Source organism: Vicugna pacos, chromosome 7, assembly GCF_048564905.1.
Source record: "Vicugna pacos chromosome 7, VicPac4, whole genome shotgun sequence".
Lineage (NCBI taxonomy): Eukaryota > Metazoa > Chordata > Mammalia > Artiodactyla > Camelidae > Vicugna > Vicugna pacos.
This window is the reverse complement of record NC_132993.1, coordinates 31,940,507-31,958,881: the sequence shown is the minus strand read 5'-3', so window position 1 is coordinate 31,958,881 and position 18,375 is coordinate 31,940,507. Positions and strand designations below refer to the sequence as shown.

Below are 18,375 nucleotides of genomic sequence, written 5' to 3'. Positions count from 1 at the left end.
TATGGCAATAGTCTAATGTAACTTGCACCAATTATAAAAGATCATAAAAAATTAAATGTCCTGTTAAATAACTTTTGTGTTACATTGCAATGGGAATTATAGTGGGAAACAGAAAATAAAAGGAAATAAAAATATTTAAAATATTATATTTATATATGTGTTTTGAGATATAAATAATTATCTCAAGACCAATTCAATGCAGTTTAAAATATTTGGTTTATTTTATAGTATTATATAAAGTTTCTTTAAGAGAAAGGAGTAAAAAAATAATAAGATATACATTTACCTCAAGAAGACAAGAAAAAGAAAATAGAAGTGAATTAAAGATAAAACAGACTAGTTGTACTAATGATAGAATTTGGCAAAATTTGTAAAAGAACATAAAAAAATCAGTAGTGTTCTTATAAATTATGGTCATAATGCCAAAATATCAAACTAATAACTATAAAAATCAAGTGTTACAAAATATCAATAATTTCCCAAGAGAAAATATAATATGAAAAAAATAACTCATTCACAATAGTAACAAAATCCATAAGGTACCTAGGGATACATCTAATAGTAAATGTGCAACGTATTTATGGAGAATATTATAAATTATAATTTAGGGAACAAAAAAATGAATAATAATATACTATTCTCATGGATGGAAAGACTCAATATTTTTAAATGTCAACTCTCCTCAAATTAATGAACGTGTTTAGTAAAATTCCATTAAAAATCAAGTTTTTACAGAGGCACCTTGTTGTTTACTACTGTATAGCACAGAGAACTTTATTCAATACCTTGTAATGGCCTATAATGAAAAAAAATATGGAAAGCATGAATCACTATGCTGGTCACCAGAAATTAACACAACATTATAAATCGACTATCCTTTAAAAAAGTTAAGTTTTTCATGAAACTTGATAAGCTGATCCTACAAGTCATATAAACAGCAAGGGGCCAAGAGTTACAGAGTTTTAAAGAACAAGGTATAGGAAATTGCCTCACCTGATATCAAGATCTACTATAAATTTATAGAAATTAGGGCCATGTATATCTATAAAAGGAAGGAGAGGCAGAAATATATCCATAAAAATATGAGAATTGGCACCTTAGAGCTACACATTACAAATCTCATATTCCCACCTGAAAACCTAGAAACATTTCCTTTACAGTGAGCCCTCTGTCACCCTCTTCCTCCAGTTACTGGGATACGGTGGATTGTACAGAACGAATATCTGAATAAATTTCTCTCTTCTAGGAGGTTAGAACTGAGATCTGGAAAACTCTAACCAGTTAACTTCTAGACATATATAATCAGGTTGTAACACCACTGTTGAAGAATTCTATTTTAGGGACCAGGTATCTTAAAGAGTAAGCAGAAAGAGAAAACTGACAAAAACAGAAAAATGAAGTGGACTCAGAAAAATGAAAAACAGGACAATTAGGAGAGATTCCATTTCTGTTGGCTTTTCATGTCCTGGATTTTGTCCCCACTGTTTTCAGTGACTTTTTTTTTCCCCCACTTCTAGCCCTGGAGTAGTGGTCATATTTCTTTGTGATATGTTTTGTGTGTGTGTGTTTTGTTTTTTCTTAAACTACTTTGAAGAGTTTTGGTTATTTCCGACCAAAGAGCTTTGCATGATGCACATTGACTATTATCAGATTTCCCTTGGTCCTAAGAATTAAAAATGATAATGTCCAACTATATAAAACACCATTGGCCCCACATCTTTAAGGGTAGAACATAACATTGACCTGGGTGATATTTTTAAATGAGCAAAGAGTGTGTATAGAATGACCAGTATTCAAAAACTGCTCCTCCATGTGTTGTGTGGGGAAGGCCGGGGGGAAGTCAGCAGAGGCATAGTTCTTTAAGGGCAGCTTGCCAGCCTTTTGCCATTCATTCAGCATGAACATAGTTTGTAGTCTTAAATTGTGGTGGTAGTTCTTTGGATCAGGTTCCAATACACATATCCTTCAAGCACAAGTGAAGGAAATGCCAATCTATTGTCATTCACAGTGTCAGCACAGCACATCTGTATGAAGTGAGGCCAAAAGGGCAGATTATTGCAAAGGTCAAAACTAGATGGAGTGACACTGGGTTCTGCCTTAAAATGTCTTTGTCTCTTATTGAACATCTTGGGTCATTTGTTTATATTTTAATTTACATTTGCTATTGAAATACTATTGGCTTACCACATGGTTGCTAAGTGCAGGTAATATGATCTGGTTTATTTCTTTAAAAAATGTTTATTCCTCTTACAGATGTTGAGCAGGATGTATGCTCATAATACAGCTTCCAGCAATTTTTGCCATTATGATTCTGAGTAACACACAGTGGCCTCCACAACTTTAACAAAAGTTTCTTCCATATAGTTCCACTTTGACTGTCCTGGAAGACGGAATTATCATGTCCTGAGCCCTCTGACTAGGCTATTGGTTATAGTATGAGGTTCCACAGCATTATAATTATCCTGTGTCAGGAATGTGAACGACTTCTTTCTAAAGAATTTTGACCAGTTTATTCTTTATGAAGTGGCCCTACTTTTTGTGTAATCATTGCCCTCTGCAATAGTGAATCTGTGAAAATACTGCCCTTCTTTTCGTAGGCTGGCCAGGGGCTGATATATCTGAATTATGTTGTACAATCCTGAGGACAAGAATTCTGCCTGTAGGTTATAGATGGCATTTGTATTGGAAGCTGCTTCCTTTTATTCATGTGACACAGAATGATATACACCTACTGGCTAAGATATTTTCTTGGATGTTTAGGTTGACCTTTCCATTTTTCATCCAAATCATGTTACTTTTGAAAGTGAAAGGGGGGCTATTAATAATTACACTGGAGCATCAAGCATATATAAGCACTCTACCAGTCACATCGAGATATATCCTCATTGCAATTTGTTAAACTCAACTGTACTGAGGTATTTGGACGGATTTTATTGTGATTTCCTTGATACCTAAAATTATAGTGGTAAAAAGATGGTACATTTCTGAAATACAAGAAGTGTTTACAGGACCAAACAGTTCTTCCTTTGTGCCACTTCTGTTCTTAAGTCTTACCTCTATTATTCAACTGGTTATGAGATATTGCAATGACTGTTTTTTGTCTCTATCTCCTTTGCTATATCAAGCTAGGTAAGATCTGTTACTAGTGCAGTGCTTGTGGCCTGGAAGGAAGTCAATGTGTATTTTCTGAAGTTATTTGAATAAATTGAAAAGAACAGAATATTTTTAGGAACTTTCTTTTTTTAAGAGCATTAGTAAAGATAGGATTATATGTGCAAGAGGTGTGGTGTGTTACATGTAATGTACTTATATACCAGTATAGCACCATGCAGGATGCTAATGTATAGCAATTCATAAGATAACTTGGTATATCTGGGTCGAAGCAACAATGTGGTACAATGTTTAAAAGGATCAGCTCTGGAGAAAGGCTTCTGGAATCTGAATCTAGACTAGCATGTAACCTTGAAAAAACTAGCTTCTGTGCATCTGTTTCTATCTGTAAAATGGGAAAGCAGTACTATTTCTCTCATGAAGTTGTAAAACATAAGTGAGTTGTTTCACGTAAGAGCTTAGAACTGGGCCCAATTATTGTAAATACTTGAGTTGGCTATTGTATTATAACTACTTATATTTTTATTATTAAAGACTGAAACTCACATGTGTAGATCAATAAAGATACAGATGTAGATGTTATACTCAAAGATTCAGGCTAAAACCGGGTTTCTTACTTATTCATGCAATGAAAAAACAACATGTTGCACTTAAATAGTAATTTAAGGATGGGAGTATGATCAGGTAGGCCAAAGAATTCACATGGGAGAAGACAACTGACTTAAATTGGCCTGATCCCAAATATTAAAGACTATGAAATAAATATAAAAACTTTTATAATCTCTTATCTTCTTATTTTCCTTTCCAACTTTCAAAGAGTAGAAATGTACTTAAAATATTTCCACTCATATCTGTGAACGTAGTAAATAAATTCCTTTTTCTTTAACCTTTATTCTCTTTCTTAGTTAGGACCTGAAATGGTTTCATTAACATATAGAAAGTTTATGTACATAATGAAAAATGACAATTTTTTTTTAAAAAGACAATTGAATTTCCCAAAGATTTATGGATTAATTGGGAAGAGTCACTTAATGTGCAGTAACAAAATAACAATATAATTTTTAGAATTTACATGTAAAAATGATTTAAATGTGTGATATTTTCATAAATGCACCATGCTGAAAAATTTATAAACTGTACATTATAAGTCTCCCACATAGAATTATTAGAAGTATGTTATGGGTTATTTAAGTGTTTACAAAGAGAATTTCTAGCCTCGTATAGTAATTTTTAAGCACTATCTCTCTGCTGTTTGATATTATGTTTTATAGAGTGTGTCTTTAGGAAATTTTAAAGCTGTTTCCACTCAGAACCAAGTCAACCAATATATGATATTGATGAATTCTGTAATAGAGTGGACATGTACCTGGCTTTTCTTTGAGTCTTAAAAAACTGATTGCTAATGGTCTTAAGCTGTGTTATGGTGTGCTACTACATTTCCAGGCCATATACCGCTTTCCTTTAGACTCTGCCCCCAAAATAACATCTTTGTGTTACTATTTTAATTTCACATGTAAGTATAATAGAAAGAGCCTCTTCAGGGAATGGATAAGCCTCTTACATATTATATACATCACTGCACGTTGTATCAGGAGACTGTTAACTTATCCTGTCACTTATCAGATGTTGGAATACATGTATGTGTGTGTGTGGATGTATGTGCGTGTTTGAGTATATATAGATACTCTGCTTTGTTGATCAGGTGAAAGTTTTCTTTTAAAAAATCCACTGAGTATCTTTGCTAGTTGTTCTATCTGTTTACCCTAAAAGTTGACATGCAGAACAGGTGTGAAGTTGAGAGATCAGCCATTTTCAAAGGGCATGGCAGCAGTTGGGAAGATTGAGTTTCTTACACTTTATACCTTGTGATGTTTGTTGCTTCCTACGCTACTAAGCTACTTTTCTCTGAAGACGTGTCTTGTTCTATTAATTTGCACATTAGCCAGTGAATATAAGGTATGCATTATTATTCTTTTAATATATAATCTGTATATTATTTCCCATGAAGTAGAATAAAGGGAATGCTTCCTGTGCTAGGAAGAATTAACAGACACAGAAAATCAAATTAATCATTAAGAGGAATGGAGAGAAAAGATTGTTTCTCTCTTTTACACGTGCCAAATACAGTGTACCACTCTGTCTGGGAGCTGTATTCTCTTTGCCTTTTTCTATGTTGTCTTTGGTAGTTTATGAAAACATTCTAGCTTTGCTTTGATTGAGTTCGTTCATATTAAAATCAGACCTCAAAGTATCCTGTCCACATATCAGGGATAGGGAAGGAAAGAAACACTGCTACAATCCGATTCCATTCACAGTTACTGACTGAAAATTTCTACAAGCTCAACCTGGTGAGGTTGTGGGAGGGAAGAAGCTATGTTCCTGCCCTGTCCAAGCAGACAGTCCAGTTAGGATGATTGGTCAAATACCTAGTGCATGCAAGATGATTAGTGTCATAAGAGATCCCAAAACAGAGAGATCCCACCAACTAACATAGTAAAGGACTTCAAAAGAATGGGGACTAAAGCAGTACAAAGAAAATGTACAGTGTTGGGGAGGAAGAGAGGAGTAAAGGTAACTGAAAGTGACTTCTAGATGGAGGGGCTTACATGAGCAGTCACATAGGAACAGGTGAGCATGACATGTTCTAGGGACAATGTGGCTTGCTTGAATGACAGAGGCCTTGAAGCAAAGAACAGTGAGAATTAAGGCTATATGGTTCAGATGGGGTGATAAGAAGGACGATGCACTGATTCCAACCATGACCAGTAACTTAATTAGGCATTAAAATATGCTGTAGAATCGGATCTTGGAGGTGTCTCAGCCAAATAAAAATGATTTCTCTGTAATCCACTACTGATTTACCCATGCCCCTATTACTTTATTATCATGAAAATAAAGAATTGAATATATTAGGAAAAGACTTTGGGAATTTTTCCTTAAATTTGCACATCATATATTGTTTCATATTGAAAAAATGAAAGTAATATATATGAATCTAACAAATACAGAAATGACACAATATAAAAATGCTGTTCTTTCTTTAAAGAATTGTTTGTTTAATAAGGCTTTAACACACTGCAATAATGACATTTCTTGTAAACCATGTTCAAAGCTAGGCTGAAAATCTAGTGAAAATTTGATTAGCTATTTAAAAAGTTTTGGGTAAAATTATGGAAACATATTATATTAATTACCAAATCTAGTTTTAAAAGATGAAAAGTAACTTACGTTGCTATGTGTTTTATTATAAATTATTTCTTAAAATAGAAAAAAAAATTAAGCATTTAATTTAATCAAATAAATAGAAATAACTTTTTTAGCTGTTCTCTTCATATAGGACTACAACAGTGTAGATGCTGGATGAACATGGCCTGTCTTGTTTCTTTCGTATCTTGTTGCAGAATCAAAGTCAATCCTATTCCTCAGTACCACAGAGCTGGCTGAGACAAGACTTAACAAACCACGATTTTTATTGCATAGTTCAATTTCTATATTCACTCAGTGAAATTGCAGAAGGTTGGAGATCATGATAACAGAAATCAGTAGATGAACTGACCCTAGGAATGACAGCTCTCCTGTTTGCATCTTTACTAGTTCTCCCGCTAGTTTTTGTTTGCTTTTTTGATGTATGTATATGCACAAATTTGAGTCTTATAGAGAAGACAACCAGTCTGATGATATAAAATAGTTTTTATGACTGAAAAAAAATTATTAAGAAAGTATCATGAATGCTATTTGGGAAAAAGATTTCATTTATTTCCCCAAATTTGGCCTGGATATTTTCAAGTTTTCCATTTAACCAGAAGGTTGATTTAAGATGGCAAATAAAAGATGACCCTGTTTATCTCACAAAATGGTGACAGAATACAATGTGTATATATATATATACACACACATACATATATATTCTTTGAAATAATTCACAATCAAAATATTGGAGCTCAGCGGGGAAGCACACTTGCATTAACTCAGTGTTCTTGAATGTTGAGAGGTGAATTTCATATCATTAACTCATTTCCTCTTGCACTGAAAAATCTGTTGAAATATTGGTGGCCTATACAGATATGATTTTTAACGATAGTTGATTTTACTACCTATGCTTGCTTATCAATTAATTTTTAGAAATTTGTTTCTAATAGAAGCCCAGCAAGATAAAAGGTGATGGTTATTATATTACATTTCTTATGCACTATAGAAGCAGGTGTACAATATACTTCTTTTTGTTTATTCTCATGCCACACCCTCTTTTGGCCTTCAAACAATGAAGGCAGCTACGCTTATAAAGATGACCCTTGTCATAATGATTCACAGTCAAATCTTTATTAACCAGGGACTGCCAGTTCTTCCAGAGATCCACTTTTCTTGTTCAACATAGTGATGTGACCAAAATGGGATGCAAAACTTAACCTCTCCACCTAGCAGTAGTTCCTTAAGTTCTTATGACTTTATTTCAAATTCTTCATAAGTAATGTTTGGAAAATCAGTTAGATCACCAATTATTTCTTCATTGCATGCAGAGAGGTACACAATGGAGTATTTTAAATCCTTTGAAACTACTATTGTCATATTTCCAATATGTATGAGAAGGTTTAGTAAGTTAATGTTACCAAAAGTCAAATAAAAGAGATAAAGGAAGTTACATTCTTTTACGTATAAGGGAATAATCACAGTTAGGGCACCTGTGTTCATAAAGTAATATCGTGTTCTTTCCATTAATAAGATATGGCATATTGACTGAAACTCTTAAAGGTAGAGTGCAAAAACCAAGCCATTAGGAACTAAAAAAATGCTAACCTTAAATTCATTGTAATCTAGATCTGTCAACAGAATTATCAAGACAGCAATTTTAGAGATAATATTCTAGGTACAGCCTACAATATTCCACTTGAATTTATTGAAAATATGCTTTCTCAATCAAATATTTGCCCTAAGTTCTACTTCATGATATTTCTATTTGTTCAGCTAAAAAGTTGAAGTCAAGCACTCAATTTCAATGGGACTTGAGACAAGCATGCTACTGGGGGATTTGGAAATAGTTGTGTACCCAATGAAAATTAAGGAAATCATTTACTGGTACATGAAAGTCAGTTTATTGCTTCATTCTCATTTTGTCTTCCTGTAAATGCATGTTTTTAGAAGTGTGGGATGATGTATGCAAGTGTTACTCATTACAATTACCTTTACAGGTTAATAAACAGGTTACTTTTTCTCTCTGAAGATCAATGTTGCATTCTCTATGCAAGAAGTTCCTATAAAAAAAGAAATCACCTAAGTGGGCTCCCTCCATGTGACACTCTTCCATATTCCTGGCCAAGTCAAAAGCATCAAACTACAAACTGATGCCTCCTCCCAGAGGACTAGCCATTCAGCATATCAAAGCCAGTGCTCTGTCGCAGAACGGAGGACAAGGTTTTGCATAAATTAGTCATTCAGTAAAAGTTGTTAAATTCCACCGTGTAAGAATCTTTGCATTACCCCTATGTGACTCAAGATTAGTTCCATTATCTCACAGACTCAGCCAGATAATAACAGCAGCAAACAGCAAAGTCACTGCTACACTGGATACTCATTTCTCCCTCAGTAGATTTCCATACCTACCTATTTGTCTACTTAAAAATTTGAGTTATCATATAACAACCTGATAATTGTATAGTAAATATCACCAGTGATTTAGCTGTTTGTTCTCTGAATGCACCTTGAGGAATAATTCATAGTTTCATCATGAGAAAAGATTAAAAATGTGTTGGAAGACAAAAAAAATACTACCAGGTAGAATAGTTTGTTTGGAAATCTTTTTTTTTTTTAATTATTGTTTTCATTTAATGCTTTAGGCTTTATAGGTACAAATTCATTCTGAAGCACTGCTTGTGGAACTTTAAATTTCCAGCTCTGAATAATAGTTGACGTTGAAATTGTCCAGCTGTGTTATACAGTCTCCCTTTGAAAAAGAAAAACATTGCTTAAAGATAGGCCATTCTTAAAATTTTGTGGAACCGAACGATCGTGTCTTGATTGTTTCAATCTTTGTCAGATTTGTCTGATGAAATGCCCTGACTTTGTATATATGCAGGAGGTAAAACGTGTATGTGTATAAAGTACTATTCAGGCAAACAATGTGTTTCTTCCGTTTAAATTTATGCATTTCAATATACATGTGTGTTGTTCTTAAAAAATATGAAATCAAAGTTGACAGATTTGATTTATCAAAACGTGCTGATAAAAGATACATGGTAAATGCAAATTTCATGGTCAGTATTAAAAGACCAAAAAAGTCCTCTGCCATTGTCCATGTTTTATCGATATTTTAAAAACCGTAGAGGGAAAAATACTCTCAGGGAAAAAAAAAATGAAACTTTACTGCAAAAGAAATGAATGCAAGAAATGGCACTTTAAGTAGTGAAGAGACATGAAGCATTGAAACTTCATAGCCTGCTAAGGAGCAACAGCTGTACCTAATTTCAACTTGACGTGCTTCAGATCTCATATTCATATAGGTATTTAATGATCCAAACATAATGGTCCTATATAGAATAATTACTTATATGAAGGAGCAAACTTCATACGCATTCCTTTTTAAATGATCCTTCAAGAGGAAAACTGCACTGGCTCTTTGAACAATGAATAGTCTCTTTCACCAATCCAAATGTTTGGGGCCCAATAGCTCATCTTTTAAGAGAGAAGGACAGTAGTGCCGAGGTTACTTCTTTTTGGCAGACTCCTTTTGTCTTCCCCCGTCCCAGGATAGCCAGTACAAGGAAAAAAGGTAGAATGCCAAGCCGATCATTAAGTCATACTGATAGATGGTCACAAGAAATATCAGAAACAAAAGGAAATAAGGCACTTTAGAGTTGATGTATTTCGAAAGCAGAGATTCACTGCTTTGAGCTTGACTTTCCTCGGCAGGGAGACTATCAGAGGCAGAGCTCTCAGATGCCTTGTCACCTGGAGAGAACAGTGATTGCCCAGAGTTTATTAATCCTCCATCCTCATGCCTTGCCTCTTCTACGTTCTCAAAAGCTTCGCTGATTAAAATAGTTGGCCCTAGAGATGTCTCCGCACCACATTCTCCCTGCTGGAAAATCTGGCCTGTACATCTCTCCCTCCTGCTACCTGATGTCTCTATTCCTGAACTTTTGGAATCTTCTTCAGATGGAGATGCAGGATGAGGGTGCTTCTCCATACCCTGGATTGCACTTGTTGGGTTACAATTATATTCTGATTTAGGAGAAATAGATTGGAGAGGCATGGCAGCAGCAACTGCATTCTCTACAGCAGTTGCCTGTTCATGAGATGGCACTGAGGTTTGAGCGTGGTGACTGGAAACGTGAGAGTCATTCTGAGAAGCCCTATCAGTGTCTGAGTTTAAAGCAGAATGAAGAACGGCATCTTTGTTCGTTTTCTTTGATAATTCTTGGACCTGCCCGTGATCTCTATTTTCTAGAAATATTTTCTTGCTTGTTGGTAACATTCCCAAATGTAAATCTAGTTTGGAGGCTGCCTTTTGATTGTCTGTAATGACCTGTGAGGATTCTTCCACAGATGGATTTGCAACGCCACATTTCTTCTTGTCACGTGTCTTCCCGGGATTGTATGATGTGGTTTCTTCCTTCTCTGTTTCATCTGCATGTACATTACAAATACCTAAACGTGATTCCTTTTCAAAGTCGTTGTCATGGATTACAGCTGCTGAATCTCGTTGACAAAGGGTATCATGTGAATCATTGTTTCTCCCTTCATGTGGATCAAATGCTGTTTCTTTTACCTCGATGGGCCTGTCACTTCGTGCTGTCTCTTGAGGTAGCTTGGCAATTACTGCTTTTTCTCTAGCAGACATGCTTTCTAGAGTACTTTCTGATGGTGTCTTAATTATATAAGCTGCACCTGCTTCTGCTTTCTCAGTAATACCATGATCAGCTAGAGAAGACAGTTCACAGCTCGCTGCTTCCTGGAAGGTAAACAATTCTTCTGTAGGAGCAGCTTTCAAACTTCCTGTACTGTCTCTTTTTTCCCATGTGTCTTCACAATCTGCTTGCTCTTTGGTCTCCTCTGTTATATGTGTCTTACTCTCTCTTCCTTTCCTTTGACTTTCCGGAGCATTCCAACTTTGTTTATGCTGTGTGTTCTTATTCTGATCTTCAGAATCGATCCAATCTGATTTTTCTTCTTCAATTTGGAAGAGATGCTCATTCCTCGAAACATTTCCACTTCTTGTTCTTGGTGAACAAACTTGACCAGACATCCATCCTAAAGTAGTGCTTCCACTAGTCGAACGATCACGGTCTGGGGTTGTTAACACAGCTTCTTCCCAGTTTATATTTGTCCTTGGTGGAAGGACTGTATCTACTCTGATTGCCTGGTCATGAATTGCGGTGTCTTTACTCGGCAGAGCAGTTAGGTTTCTGGTACTAGCTCCCACCCCTTCCAGACTTTCAGAGTGGCTCATCTTCCTTTCTTGGTCGTGTAAGATTGGTTGAAAATGTTTGTTTTGTTTTTCATTAAGACCTAAATGTGTTCTTTGCTCCTCCTTATTCTTACCATTGCCATAGTCTTTCTTGGAAGATCCTTTTTCTGTTGATTCTTCTGAATGGAAATCTCTTCTTAAACATTCCCAATCTTTTGTTTCAATTTTTTTAGCTTCTCCTTCAAGTTTTTTGTTAAGATTGTCTGCCATTAATTGATCTGCAGACGGACAAGATATTTGCGCTCTGCCTTTCCCTTGGGCTGGATTAGCATTATCATCCAGTACTTCTTTGCCTCCAATATGTAATTGCACTAATTCATCACTACTAGTATTTCCAAATGATGGCTTGATTTCTCCCATATCTGAAGTAATTTCCTCTGAAGGCTGATGACTACACTCATGTCTGTGAAAATCTCCCTTTAAGGATCTCTCTGCTGATGAACTTGAAGACAAGTGTCTTTTAAACAAGTCAGTGTATACTTCATCATGAATTTGCTTCTTTTCTAACCCCTCAGCTTTATTTGGAAAATTGACTGTATTCTTTTCATCTCCAGAAGCAGTACTTCTTATTAAGCGTTGATTTATCTTAAGGGATAAAAGCAACAAAGAATAATGACCAAGTGATTTTTAAATATACAAGGTGAATTAGATAGGTTTCATTTACTTGGCTAGTAATTATCTGGATTTCCTTGATTCATTTCATTTGTGGATTTTGTACAAATTCTGGAAGCCAGATGTTTTGGGGGGGGATCCTTGTAGACTATGACTTGGGAATGAGATTAATAAGAAAAGGGGCCAAAATTAATCATTCTCCTTCCCAGCTTCCAAATATCACATTGTATTATTCAGCTATTCTTGCTTGTCATTGCACTTTCTCCTCACTTAGGATATACACATTGATAGCTCCATGCTAATCAATTAGAGAGCAGCTTCCTGAGTGCCCCTTGCTGCATTTACACTTGCTGTAGGTGCCCCTATTACAGTTTCTCTTATTAATATGTTTTCTGCAAAGCCTCTGCAAACTATTAATAGCAAAACGTCACTCAAAGAAAAGTGAGGGAGTTAATGTCTCTGCAAATTCTGTTTTAATGACCCTCTGCCAACTGGTACTCAAATGTATTTGAGCTCTTCAGTGATGCCAACTGTCAGGATTTAACAGTGAGATGCCTGTGTTTTTTTTTTTCCTCCTCATAACTGACATTTGCATGATCTCAATAATTATATGCAAATCTTTCGTTTTCCCCTTCTTCTCACATAAGGCTCATGTTACTTGTCAACTGCACAGCTGTCTTGTAAGCCAATGCCTGTGGGTTCCACAGATTTGGTTGTATTTCCATCTATTATAGAGCTTCATTGTTTTATGCATTAACGTCAGCATGGAGCAAATTAGCATCTAAATTACAGCTCCCTGTTCATTTATTGGACTCAGTAACTTCTAAACAAACTTTTATATTTGAGCCTGCTCATTGTAATGAGGTATATTGGTGAAGTATGTGATTTTTTTCAGGGTCCTTTCATTATACTCTGTGGTTTGAAAAAAATGGTGATGTTAACTTTCAGCTAGTGAGAATTCTCAATGGGTGACAACTTTGTAGTTTCTTAAAGTTGGAGCAAAGTAAATTGCATACTTTAGTGATGCAGCTTCCATATCACTATAGAAAGGGTGGAATGTGTGGGGAAGGAGATGAGCTCTATTCCTTTTCTGTTTCAGCACTGACACTTGAAGAGGCAAATGTCATTTTAATCTTAGATGATTATGAATCCATGTATCCTAATGATATGAGCTCCAACCAAATACAGAAAAGGAAAAATTGCATTATGTGACTCATTTACTCCTATTTCTTCTTTTGTGATAAAAATGCTATCTAAACCATCCCCCCCCCAAAATTCCAAATAGACTGAATGTTCACCAAGTGTGAAATTTATGGTAACAAATTTAATACTAAATTGTACAGTGCTGAATTCATTTCTTGTTTGAAAAATATGGCACAGGCTATTTTCTCCTCACTTAGTAATTTAATAGTTTCCAATGATACAGAACTTATGAATTCTCACAAAGATGGAAGTAAAAAAAAAAGTGCTGCTAAATGCAAGACTCAGACTTGTAGAGCTGGACATAGCCCTAACAATCATCTAGCCCAGCCCTCTCATTTTGCAGACAAGTTTATGATAAGTGCACACTTGTCACAAAGATTAGAAATGCACCTCAGGATAGTGCTACCTCTTCTGTAATTCCTACAAACTATCACTCAGAGCCGCTGGTAAAGAGATAAGAAATGAATGTCATTAATTTACCATTGCAGAGACCAGAAGCAACATACTGAAATCAAAGTGCCTTGTTGATCAAGCTAGAGATGCAAGGACAGAATAGGCTGTGCTTTCACATTTGCAAATTATATTAGTTGAAGCTATTGAAAGGCAGGCATGGCAGCATCTTTGAAGCATAAATGGATTCATCTTCTCTAATACCGTGGCAACCAGAACACTTACCATCAACTCTAATTCTTTTTCATTATGTTCATCATGTTCCTTGTTTACATCTTTTATATTTTGATCACTGGTTTCCAAGTCTTCCTTGGCCTCATGAGAGCAAACAATTGTTGGGATATAGGTATCTGAAAAGTTAAGATAATTTTTCCTGTGTAACATTGTTGTAATTGTAGGCTCAAACAAAAGAAATAGATTCTGTTTAAAAATTAAAGAAATATTACCTGTAATCTTTGAATTCTCAGAATTATTCTCATCTGACGTTACTGATGAATCTTCTTTACTGTTAAATTTAAAACAAAACATCAAATATTTTTTCTGGGACTATAGTTCTAAGTATTTTTATATAGCAAGAAATTCAATCCGAATACAAGTCAAATAAGTATTATATAACCGGTCATATTTTCTTGCCTTACTTTGTATATTTTTAAATTAAATCTCTTAGAATGATACAATAGTATATATTAGTTGTAGGAAAATGTAAAAATTATTTACACAATGCTATATTTCTAAATAAGATTATGTTGTTAAGATAAAACTTACATAACCAAAGTAAAAATGTATGTAAATGTAGGCTATTCCATCATTCATGAATTTAATCTTTGCAAGTGAGAACATTTTTCTCTTGGTTTAAATGATTTTAAAATGATTTAAAGTTTTATGAACTGACAGTCCGTTTGTGGTCATTGGAATTGCTTTCTAACATTTCATTTATTAATTTTTTGTGTTCCATTTTACTCAAATTTCTTTTGGTAGGACTGATAGAACATTAACTCTCTCTTTCCAGAAAAGGAGGGAAGAAAGCAAACTTAACTAGAAACTGCAAGGCAGCTAAATTTATTCTCAGTTTAAAGACTTCATGTGTGTATTGCCGAAGGCCAGTTTTATAGCCAAGACTTCAGATTGCTCATAAGGAAGCATTTATTTTCTCTCTTTAAAATGGTTTTTGTTAGACTCCCTTTCCTGTTGTATTCTGCACACTGACTGAGAGCTGTAAATACCTTTTTCTTTCAAATGTAATCTGTTTGTAGGTGTATTTGTGGAATCATAAGAATTCAGATTTGTCCATGACACTCCACAAGAAAAATGTTAGTGAAAAGCCCACTTTGTGTATAATTATGGCACAAGTCAATCTATTTGAGATGACTGGCTCAAGAGCTACATTTTCTCATAGTAACTTTTCTCAGTGTGACTTTTCTCAGTGACATTTTAGCAATAAAAGACAGTTAGAGAGTTGACAATGGCTGATAAATTTATGTGACAGAGTCTAGTCTTCATTGCATGAACAGTGTTGATCCATATCCCTAGAAGGCTAATCTTATTTTGACAAATCATAAGAAAATTACAAATTCTTAAATCTTTTAAGAAGTAATTCAGTTTGAATATATTTATGGTGCTTAATTTTAGCTTTACCAAAACTATTTGGTACCTTGCAGTAGGCCTAGAAATGAAAATAATGTTTCCCCATAAATATAAATTCATTAGAAAAAGATAGCATTTTCGTAATAGGTACTGACTTAATCTATAAATCTATATTGTTTAATGAGACCAATAACTATGCAAAGATTAAGTTTTGTGGAATCTAACTGCAAGCTGACACATTGTTTTCTTCTCCACACACATAAAAATATGTGGGCTTAAAACTATATAAACCATTAAACAGCATTTAATTATTCCTGTTTGATGTTTAGTCCCATAACAATGCTGAAAATCTCATTTGTAGAGGGATAATCATAACCACTTAAAGCCTTTTGTTTTTGCCTAACCAAAATGCTGTCAGTCATTTTTCTAATTCAATTCTCTAAACTGCTTTAATTTTTTTAAATGATTGCATCAAAGGAAAGGAACCTGCTTTTAACTCACTTTGGGGACAAATAATTAGGTACCAAACTGTATTATTATACCGGTGTCTTACAAAAGCATGTAAATACAGAAATATAAGGGGGAAATCTTAGCTTCAGGGATAAATACAAGAAAAGAGAAGCTAAAATAGATGAAATTTAAATATTATGTCAAATATCTATGAAAAAACTAATAGAAGATACGTAAGACTCCTAGAAGGAGAAGAATAAAGTAGTATCAGTAAATACTGAAGACCTGGGAAAGCTGAGAATATACCATGTTCATAGATAGGAAGAAGGTACTATGAAGATATTGTCCTCAAATTTGATCTACAGATTCAGTTCAGTTCTAATAAAAATTCCAAAACAGGTTTTCAGAAGATTTGAAAATATGATTCTAAAGAGAAGAATGAAGGGCTAGAGACAACTGTAATATTTCTGAGAAATAGCAGGGTGGAGGAACCTGCTCTCTTCTACTTGGTTTCAAGAATTCTTATGAAGATTTAGTTATTAAGACAGTTATCCCGGTACAGAGACAGGCAAGCACTGAGAACTTAGTAATAGATACACACACATCTAGAACTTTGGTATATGACAAATATAGCATGTCAGACAGCAGGGAAATAAGGGAATTTTTAGTAAATGGAGATAGGGAAAATGGCTACCCTTATTAGGAAGAGATGAAAGTAGCACAGCATATATTCAAAAATCAGTTCCAAATCAGTCTTAAATGTCAAAAACCATGATATTCCTAGTAGAATATGTGAATATCTTTCAGACCTCAGAGTAGAAAATGTTTTCTTAAATAAGAAAAAAACAAAACAAAACAGTGACTGTAAAAATGGCTTTTCAGTTTAATTCAATTAAAATTTTTTAAACTTGTTCATTAAAAGACATGTTTATAACAGAAAAATATAAATTACCAACTGGGAGAAGATCCTTACATTACATAAAATCAACACAAATAAATACCAAGAATATATAAAAAAATTCCTAGAAATCAGTATAAGAAAGCACAAACATTTCAGTAGAATCAAGGGGTAGGTACAAGCATTTCACAGAAGAGAAAATAATATTGGCAAGAAGTGCATGAAGGGATGGTCAGCATTGTTAGAAAATGGAGAAATGCAAATGAAGACCACAAGAAGATCCTATTTTATACTATTTAATTGATAAAAACTGCTATCAACTGAATAGTAGATACAAAACTATGGCATATCACAAAAAGGAATATTATATAGCACTCAAAATTAATAAACCACAGACACATGCAACAATATGGATAAAGCTTAACATTCAATGAACAGTCCTAGAACATTACATCAGAGGATGTTCTTTTTTATTGAGCTAAAAGCTACTAAAATAATTTAAATATATGCATTAAAATAATTATAGGTTGAATATAATAAAAAGTCATATAAACAAGAAAACTTGATTTTCAAGATTATGGATACATTAGGTGGGGCAAGCCAGAAGAAAGGAAATGCTTTGAAGTCAATTGTTTTGAGTTGTAATTTTGCAGGTGTTTATTATATTATTTAGAGTATCTAATTAGTTAAATTCTACTTTCAGATAATGTATTAAGACAAATGGATTTTTTCTCTGGTCTAAATTACAGAAGACGTCTATAAATAAAATCCCACTCTGAAATTCAAGATACCTGTTTTATGACCAATTACATTTAAAGGGTATAATTAAAACAACTTTAGAAAAGTTGAGGAAAAAGACAAAGAACTTGATGGTTGATGATGATAGACCCAGAACTATATACAGTTGTGGTATAAATGAAAGATATTAGTGGATGTTTCTAATCTCCCCTTTATATCCCCTGAGTCATTTTTGAGCAGAGGAGTTTCTTATTTATCTGTATTTCCAGTGGCTAACACAGTGCCTGACATATAATAGTGGCTAATAAATGCTGCTGGGTAAATGCACAGCATCCTTTCTGCTCTTCCCTTCTCTCCATCTCCTGCCAACATTATTATGATGTTATTCTTCTTTCCGTCATTAAAATTTAGTTTCATATAAGAGTCTAATAAATTAAAGCATGCATATTTTTGTGTGTCTTATAATGCTTAAAATATTACCTCTTCCAAAGTTCAAAGCAATGCTTTCAGTTATGGGTTCAAATAATTAAACAAAAATGTTAAAATCTTCTAACATAAGTTTAGAAATTAAAAAAACAAAAAGTATTTATTTTGTGGAGGAACAGTTCACTTCCGGTGCACTTTAAATCATGTAACATAGTCACTAGGATTATTTAATTGTAAGAGGGGTTATTCATTCTTCTAGTAGATATTCTGAACAGCCACTATATGCTGTAAGTTCCCATAAACAGTAGGGAATCAAAGATGAGTAATCTATATCCTCTTACCTCAAGGAAGGTATAATGTAATGATGGAAATAGAGACATCAAAACACACAATTATTATAATGTGATAGATATTATAATAAATAATGGGATACAATAGATAC

The 18,375-nt window shown here is 34.0% G+C and overlaps 1 protein-coding gene across 3 annotated transcripts in view; it reads right to left on the bottom strand.

Moving 5' to 3' along the window:
* Nucleotides 1-8,886: 8,886 nt before the first annotated feature.
* The window catches only part of PPP1R3A (protein phosphatase 1 regulatory subunit 3A), a 53,071-nt gene continuing 43,582 nt past the window's right edge, over nucleotides 8,887-18,375 (bottom strand). For all 3 annotated transcript variants that reach the window (XM_006206151.4, XM_072964645.1, XM_072964646.1), the window contains 3 exons: nucleotides 14,284-14,342; nucleotides 14,063-14,187; nucleotides 8,887-12,157 (listed from right to left, as the gene is read on the bottom strand). In XM_006206151.4, the coding sequence (XP_006206213.2) occupies nucleotides 9,809-12,157; nucleotides 14,063-14,187; nucleotides 14,284-14,342 (2,533 nt within the window). In that variant the 3' untranslated portion in view covers nucleotides 8,887-9,808. The remainder of the gene's footprint in view (nucleotides 12,158-14,062; nucleotides 14,188-14,283; nucleotides 14,343-18,375) is intronic.